We start from the raw sequence: 8,350 nt of genomic DNA, 5'->3' as shown, positions 1-8,350 counted from the left end.
TTCTTCAGTATGTTCTTTGGAATGATGAGACTATAGTAAACATGACCTTGCGCGCAGAATCCACTTGAGCCCGGTAAACAATATTTAATTTCTCCTCACATTTTGTTTTCAGTTTCACCACCTAAACGGTGACTGTGGCATACGAGATGAGGTCACATGAGTCATACGAAAACTGCCATATAATTGCTTTTTTATTGTTTTAATACACTTCAACTGTTATAACTGCCTGCTCCAAGTGCCGGGAAGACAGGAGTGAGCAAGCAGCCATAATACTGCAGCTTTCGTACGCTTCGCGCAATATAATTCTGCATGTCATGGACGTCATTAGGATATTTAAAACGGAACCTGAAAGAAAAATGTAACTAAGATTTAAACTAAGACTACCTTATCATGCTGATCCATGTATAGTTATGTCTCACACACCCTTTCCAAAGCGAACACTACAAAAATTTTAGCACTCTTGCACCTTTAGGTAGCTCTTGAAAGCAACGATTGACTGCCTTTTGACCTTACGTCCGGACTCTGAAGCAGCTAGAATGGCGAGCGCTGCACCACACAGGCCAGACACTGTGAAAATGACTGATGTGGGTGGCCAGGTTTTGCCTGCAGGTCCTGACTGGCAGGCTGTCCACACAGCCCAGAAAAAGGGAGTTTGCATGCCTGGAAATGAGGAATGAAAGCTGGGCACAATGGAGTCCATTTGGGACAAAGGCACAGGATGCATGGGCATCATCAGCTGGGCACGCCAGGTGACGCCAGCAGCATATCGCGGTAGAACGGCCGCAGTGACTTCCAGCTGAAGCGGTCATGGTCCAGCTGCAACACAAATGGGAACCCAATGCAACCAGGACGCTTGCTACAATCTCAACAGGCTCTTTCTGAACACAGGAAATAAAACAACTCAGTCGTTACCAGCGCACGACATCGATGACTGCTCCCAAGATTTTTATGGGTTGTCTGCATCTTTCCCCACCGTCCTATGCAATCGCACGTGTTACTTCTATTTCATACTGTATGCATCACAGCGGGAAGATGGCAACTGTTCATTGGGTTCCTGCAGTGTAGCAAATTCCAAGGGAATCAGGCTGAGTAAATGAGATGCGTCACACATCTAAACTGGCAGATATTCGCCTGCGAGTGTGTGACTAAAGATGGAAAGGTGAAATAAGCAGATAAAGCAATATGTGCATTGCCTCTGCAGTCATGTCTTGTAATTTCTACTGCGGTGTTTCAAGAGAACTGTGCTACAGGCACAAAAGAGAACAGTAGGCAGGACACATGCAGTGGCCTGGAAGTCAAAGACCAAGAAATCTCCTCGGCACTCCAGATCAAGGAGAAAGGGTGACAGCTCTAAGGAGGTCTCACCTTCCGGATTCTCAGTCCTCTATGAAACAGGGTTGCCCGCTGTCCACGCTTCTGTTCGCATTATACTTGGAGCCATTTCGTCTAAGGGTTATAAACAGTGCAACAATAGTTTTCGTATTATGGGTCACGAACTGAAGGTATTAGCCTATGCAGATGACCTCGCGTTTTTCTGCTCTGATGCCAATTATCGAAGAGATTATTCGTTTAATGGAAGGCTTCAGATCAGTGTCAGAAGATCGAATTAATTGTTCAAAGAGTTGCAGTCTCTGGTGTGGAATGTGGGGAACGACACCTGCCAATTATGCTGGTATACAATGGACACGTACGCCACCAAAGTACTTTGGCGTTCCTATGAGTGCCTATAAGCACAGTGCACATTACTTGAAAGACCGCATGCCAACTCTTCAGCGCTATGCTTAGACTTTTGTGCCCCATGGTCTCTCGATTTCTGGCACGGCGACCGCATGTAATGTTTCTCGCCACTAAAATTTATTATGTACTGCAAATTATTCATTCCATAAGACTTTATATCCAACGTTTCCACAGAGTTTTTGCAACTTTTGTGTGGGATTCGTCTTTTGAATCAATGAGACAAGATAACCTTTTCCGGCCCGTAGGCGCTGTTTAGCCCACCTGTACATCCGGCAGATGGTTTCACGTTTCATGTTTTTCTGGGACACTACACACCCAACAATGCGTGCATTCCTGCAAGTAAATTTAGCTCATGCTTTATCGAGCATCATTGTGTCTTCTAACGTTTCTGATCATCCATGCTTGTGGGGATTCATGCATGAGGTGTATTTGTCTGGTTGTTTCCTTCATGTTCGTTTTTCCCCAGAGCTCCTTCTTTCGATGTCGTGGAGACGGTTGTACAAGGACTTAATCTGTATGCTCTTTCCTCCACCAATGTTTCGCTCTGTGTATTTTGCCTCTCCCGCCATGTACTAAATACTAAATCATTTTTCTTTAAGCTACACACTGAGAAATTACGACTTAAAACATGGGCAGAGAAAAAGGGGGTATTTTCGTGTCTATGGTGAACTGTCACCTTTGTGATGCTCCTGAAACAATTCAGCATTTATTCATCAATTGTAAAGAAGCAATACTCTTCTCGGATATCATGCAACGAACATTGAAAAAAAAAAGACTTAATCTGACGCCACATTCTGTACAATTTCACACTGCACTACAATGTATTGATGAGCCCTTAGATATGTTATTTTTAACTGGATTGCAGAGCCTGTGGAAAACACGCATCATGGACCGACATTGTGAATCTGTTTTTTCTGTTAAAGAACATTTTTGTAGAATGATTGTATATCTAGAAGAATTGTACGCCCAGACTCAGTATGAACTGGAGTGATACTCACTCTTAGTGCTGTTTTTTTCATTGCCTTTTTTCTAGTTCTGTGTTGCTTAGATATGTCGCGTTATGATATATTAGCTATGTGCTCCGAATTGACTTTTTTCTCGTGCTTCGTTGCTCATGTGTGTCGATGAACCACTGCCTTCTTAATGTTTGTAGATAGCTCATGTACATAAAACATCGTTATTATAATAAATACCATGTTGAAAAAAAGAAAACGTGCAGTGGCCTGGAGGTTAAAGCATCTGCTCACATTTGGGATCCTGGTTCGATCCTCAGTGCTGCCAGGTACCCGCCAGATTTTTAATGGGTTTAAGATGTCCTCCGGCCTGGTACTCAGGTTTTTTTGGGGTGAAATGCTTGGAAAAGGGTCTCTGACTAACCCCAAGACGCAATGCAAGGAACTGCTCTTTTGACCTAGAGAACACTGCTGTCATCAAGGGGTGGTATTCTGCCGGTGTCGCCTTTTGCGACATGTCGCATTCGCTCTTCGCTGATTGGCTCGAGCCGCGGTGACGGCGGTGTGACGACACAGATCTGCCTTCCTGCTACGTCATCGTGATGTCACCCCAATTTACTACGCTTAGTCTAACAACGGAATGCGCTGAAGCGATTTGCGCTGGCGACGGGCTACGAAATTGATACTAGACGCCAAGGATCCCACTCTCCTTGCCTGGTTTTTGAGTTCCGAAGAAGAGTGGCGTGTCCGCGGACATCGCGACCAGTTTGCCTTGGCCGACGAATCTTGTCGGTGGCATTACCGGCTGTCGAAGAGCACAGCACTGTGGCTACCATCTGCTGAGCCGGACTGCCACTTGCCATGCGAACTTACTTTGCGCCGTCGTAAACAGACGCCGAAGCAGACGGTGCCCGCTGCGTCGAGATGGCCTTGGCAGCGCTTGCGCTCTCGGCTACATGACCCTTCAAGGCGTTTTAATGCACGTTAGTGCAACGAAACAGTGTCTGCACGAGCGAAAGAAGATTTAAAGCAATGTGACGACTTTTACAAACCTACAACTGAACATTAGAGAGTTTTAGTATTGCGGGCTTTGCGTAATTGCGTGCATAGCGGGTCCAGAGTGCGCATGCACAGAATGCTAATGGGGAAATAGCGTTCGCGTACGAAGGCAATCGGCAGTTGCGGCTTTTGCGCCCTTAGCGTGAAAACATGGCGGCGTCCTTCCAGGTGAGAGCCGCCCGCTTCAGCCAATTCAGCAGTCCTTGTGATTCCGGTCGGCATGTTTACCGGCAAGTACTGGTGTTGTTGCTTTTTGCTATGACTTACCTTGCTTCAACGATAAAGTTTAAGCTGCAATTCAGCCTAGTTTTTGAGATACGCTCTCGATTCTGGAGCGCGCAAGCCTAATGGGACCTCCAGCTACACTGCTACCGTCTGCAACTGCCCGAAACGCAGCCGAAACCTAGCACAACCGTCCGGAACGAAACAAAAATAGATTTGGAGCTTTTTCGCGGTGTTTTATAGACTTAAATGAAGTAAAGCGAGTTTATATTAAATTTGCAAATGTTTTTGAACATTAGACGTCATGTGATGGCAAATGTTCTTGCTATCAAAGATACGAAACTACTGCTGCTAGTGAATCAGCAGTGGTAAATTGTCGCTTCTCAGAGTGAATGAAAGCACCGCCGACGAAAGTGCAGGCGGCGTTTTCCGCTTCTTCGAGCAACTGTACGCATTTTTTTTAGGCCCCGCCCTAATGCGACATGTCGCAAACGGCGTCACCGGGAGAATACCACCCAAGAAAGGCAAACAATGTGTTACACGGGAAATCATGGAATTAGAACAAACTGCCAGCGACGGCCAAGGCTAACACAGCACGGCTTCCACAGCCGTCTCGGACAAAGAGCTGAACTACTTAAGCTAAGTGAATGACTGCCTTGTCGCAGACAGCATTTATACAGGTTGTTTCAGCAAAGTTAAACCAAAATTTTTTATAACTGGTTTTTGAAGATGTCGAGATGACTTCTGCCGGTGTTGGCGAACATAAGAGAACAGACAAATTATGCTCATTACTAAGATGGTTAACTGATTTCTCATAGTTCACTATTATAGTTAGGTACCTGAGTGCAGATATTTGTAGCCAGCAGTTAGCATCTATATCACTCTTTAGAATTTGGAAAACGCGCCTTCCTTTGGTGCTGTAGCTTAAATTGCAGCCGTCGCATGCCCCTTCCAAAAAGCACGTGCCGCAAAGCAACATCCGTCCCTAAGTGTCTCTCGGTGGCGCACCTATTTATAGTTGAGTATAACTTAAGAATGCACTGAAGCTCCGCCCATATACAGGACCGCTGAACAGAATTCCTCCATGAAAAATAGTAGACGGTTGTAAAAGCTTTTCTTGTCACCAAAACAAGAACCAAGCACGAGACAATTATAAGATCAAGAATTTTTATGCATCTGGCCTGTTTGATGCAGTAAAAATTTAAAACCCTGATTTTGTTCACTGTAGTAATACAGGACGCCATAGACCATAGCCAGTGTTACCAACTGCTGTTTTGTTTAATTGTATCCCAATATAGGGTGCTTTGAGGGTGCCTCGAGGCCCGCGCCTCCGCTTTCAGGGTGGGAACATTTTTGTACCCCACAACGCCACCATTTTACCTACGTGGAGGCATGTTAGGTCCCACTCGTTGATCGCATACTGTGTGTTATGGTTTCTGTGCAGTGGACTGGCGACAGCAATAATATGACTGAACTGAAAAGAAACTGCAGCTATTTTGTTTTGCCTGCGGCGATTTGTGCGTGATTCAGTAGCTGCAACTGCATGGCAATCAACAAGCTACCACAGATAGTGGTGCTCCCAAGCTGACCTCGGCTATTTCGTTTTCATTTGTATACAAGTCACTGAATTGCGTGGGAATATACTGCACTCATTGCACAAAAGTAAAGAGCATTAACAAGGCCAATTTTGCGGGTATATCAGAAGCAAGAAGAATCGGCGAAGACAAGAGAAAGATTGCAGTTGTGCAGAACGAAGGGTGAGCTGCACAGTTATTTCTTGTGCGGTTAACTTTCTCAATTTCTCTGTTGAGAGGGGTTCAGAAGCCTCGCACTGTGACATGCTGTGAAACTGGTTGGCCTGTCAAGCCAACCCAATGGACATTGAAACTCACCTGGACGTCCTAAGGACGTCAAGTGGAGTTTCAGTGCTCATTGGGAATGGACTAATCACGCCCTTTGCACGACCCGAAGGAATGCTGTGAAAGCCAGGCAGGGGTGAGCACTGGCATCAGTAGTAAGCACTCCAGAGCCAAAGTAGCTCTGGCAACATCTTTCCATTCGGCCAGAAGTGACACTGCTCGCGGAAGGCTCCCCATCTGGGTGACGCACAACACAGTGGGAGACCCACCTTGGGCGCTGTCCTCCGGGCAGCCTCGGGTCGCAGGCAGAAGCTCCGTAGCCGCTTCACCAGCTGCCTCCCCGTGTTGTACAGACAGCAGGCTGCGGGGGAAAGCAAGCCGCATCAGTGGGGATGCCCCACTGTCACCAATGATGCGTGGACAAGTGGCAAGACATTTCCCTTCCATGAGCTGTGTGTTGCCACTGGCCGACAGCCTGGTCCGTCCTGACCACAACCACATCTAAACAAACAATTATGGAGGGTTAGTCAGTGCAACATTTACGGCCACTGCAGCTCACAGAAAATTTAAGGCAAACCTTGTCTGACAACAATAAGTCCCCCAGGTGCTACATACTGAACCACAAGCAGGCTAGCCCATGTGTGTAGTTTGACGGTGGTCAGCGGTCACACAAATCTATCAAAAACGTACCAAACGGTAAACAATGAATAAAAAATTTTAACTTTGTGCCTTCCTAGCAAAACACTGCCCCCAACTTTTAAGTTATAGGTCATGCGCAGTGGAGCCACTACCAGACTCACACAGCTTTGCCTTCACAGCTTAATCCTTGTAATGCAGAAAAACGTCAGAAACGGGCAAGGCGGATCGCTGGTTGACCACATTCTCGCATGCAAGTCAAAAACCTGTCAGCCTTTATTTGATAAAAGTGTCGTAATAGGAAAAAGCAGAGAAAGAGTAACGCGCGAAATCATCGAAGCTGAAAAGATAAATAGGTCAGGATGCTCGTGTGTAAGCACACCTTCCATTCTCCTCTCAGATAAAGAGCTTGTTTTTCTGAGGAATTGATACTGTTCGCACATGTGATTACTGTTTTCTGGCGTATAAATGTGATGCTTCAGGAGAATAAAATCTGTTGGAAGTTAGCGCTCGTGTTGTTCGTCTCTCGTCTCTTGTGTCCTCGTCTTTTGCTGCGCTACAGTATATTGGAACTATGTACCAACAAGCCCAAAAAGCCACGCTACAGAAAAACAACATGTCACTCGGTCACACATGTTCCTTGCTGCTCTCCTGAGTGCACACATCCTGCTTTGTGGTGTATCTGTTTCAACACAAGTTACACTCGTGAACATGGATGCTTGCACTGGTACACTTACTCTCTAGTCATTCCTTTCAGCACACAATCTGAAATGAAAAGCGGCTCATATGGATGGTTTGCACCACATCATAGAGGCTACCATGTTGCCGAATGAGGAGCACCGTAAAAGCCTGAACATTTGTATTATCCGCTTATAACCCCCTGCTCCGGCCTACAGCGTGAAAGCTGTGTGTTGTTCACCATCGTAGCGCCCGTGACGTCATGTAGCGACACCCATGAAAAAGAGGTTGAAGCCTGGAGTGCGAGCCCGAACGCTCGTGCATCTCGGAACAGATTTGGCAACCGGCCCAGCCAGCAGCATCGATCTGCCGGTTCACCAGCTGCGACTACCGGGCCTCCCTTAATAAATGCGGACGACTTTCTAGATTTAGTGACCTCGGATAAAAGCCTCGATGGTCAAAACAACCGCAAACTGTGGCCCTGCGCGCCAGCTCTTCATGCCCTCCACTTGGCCCTGCCGCTGCCCGCCTGCTGTGCCTGCTGTTCCACCAGATGTGGAAGGTCGTCCACATTTATTGATGGAGGCCTGGTAGAGTGACGGAACATGCCGCCGATGCTGCTGGCTGGGACCGTTACCGAACCTTTCGAGATCTGCGTGCGTTTGAGCTTGCACTCCAGGCTTCAATCTCTTCGTCATGGGTGCCGCTACAGTCAAGTGCAAGCCATATATACTTATATTCGCTGGCTCTAAGCGACCGGCAGCCAGTTCCAAAGCACGCCGACAGCTTGTCGTCTTCACCCGCACTGCCTTTTATTTGCTTTTACGCCCACAAGTTCAGCCAAATGAAACTAAAAAGCAGACACTGACCATGACTAAAAAGGAAAAGATGTTTTAGACACAGCGGTGGCTCAGTGGATATGGTGCTCAGCTACTGATCCAAAATACGTGGGTTCGATCCCGGCCGTGGCGGTCACATTTCGATGGAGGCTAAATGCCAGAGGCCCATGTACTGTGCAATGTCAGTGCACGTTAAGGAACCCCAGGTGATCTAAATTAACCGCAGCCCTCCACTATATATGGCGTCCCTTATCGCGCTCACAGCCTGAGTCGCTATGGGGTGTTTAACCCCAATAAACATGATAAAAGACGTTTCAAAACGCGTACCGGTTTATAGTTCACAGCGACCATGACGAGAGTGCAAGCA

At 46.8% G+C, this 8,350-nt stretch overlaps 1 protein-coding gene across 1 annotated transcript; it reads right to left on the bottom strand.

Moving 5' to 3' along the window:
* Nucleotides 1–472: 472 nt before the first annotated feature.
* Nucleotides 473–7,751, bottom strand: LOC149338317 (tRNA-queuosine alpha-mannosyltransferase-like). Its single transcript, XM_089550731.1, has 3 exons — nucleotides 7,664–7,751; nucleotides 6,100–6,191; nucleotides 473–816 (listed from the first exon to the last, which is right to left on the bottom strand). Exons 1-3 carry the CDS (start codon nucleotides 7,749–7,751, stop codon nucleotides 733–735), a joined length of 264 nt encoding a protein of 87 aa, XP_089406857.1. The 3' UTR covers nucleotides 473–732.
* Nucleotides 7,752–8,350: the final 599 nt, after the last annotated feature.

The sequence above is a fragment of the Amblyomma mixtum genome, chromosome 6, assembly GCF_055824585.1.
Source record: "Amblyomma mixtum isolate Tamu chromosome 6, ASM5582458v1, whole genome shotgun sequence".
NCBI lineage: Eukaryota > Metazoa > Arthropoda > Arachnida > Ixodida > Ixodidae > Amblyomma > Amblyomma mixtum.
This window is presented reverse-complemented; position numbering and strand designations above follow the sequence as displayed.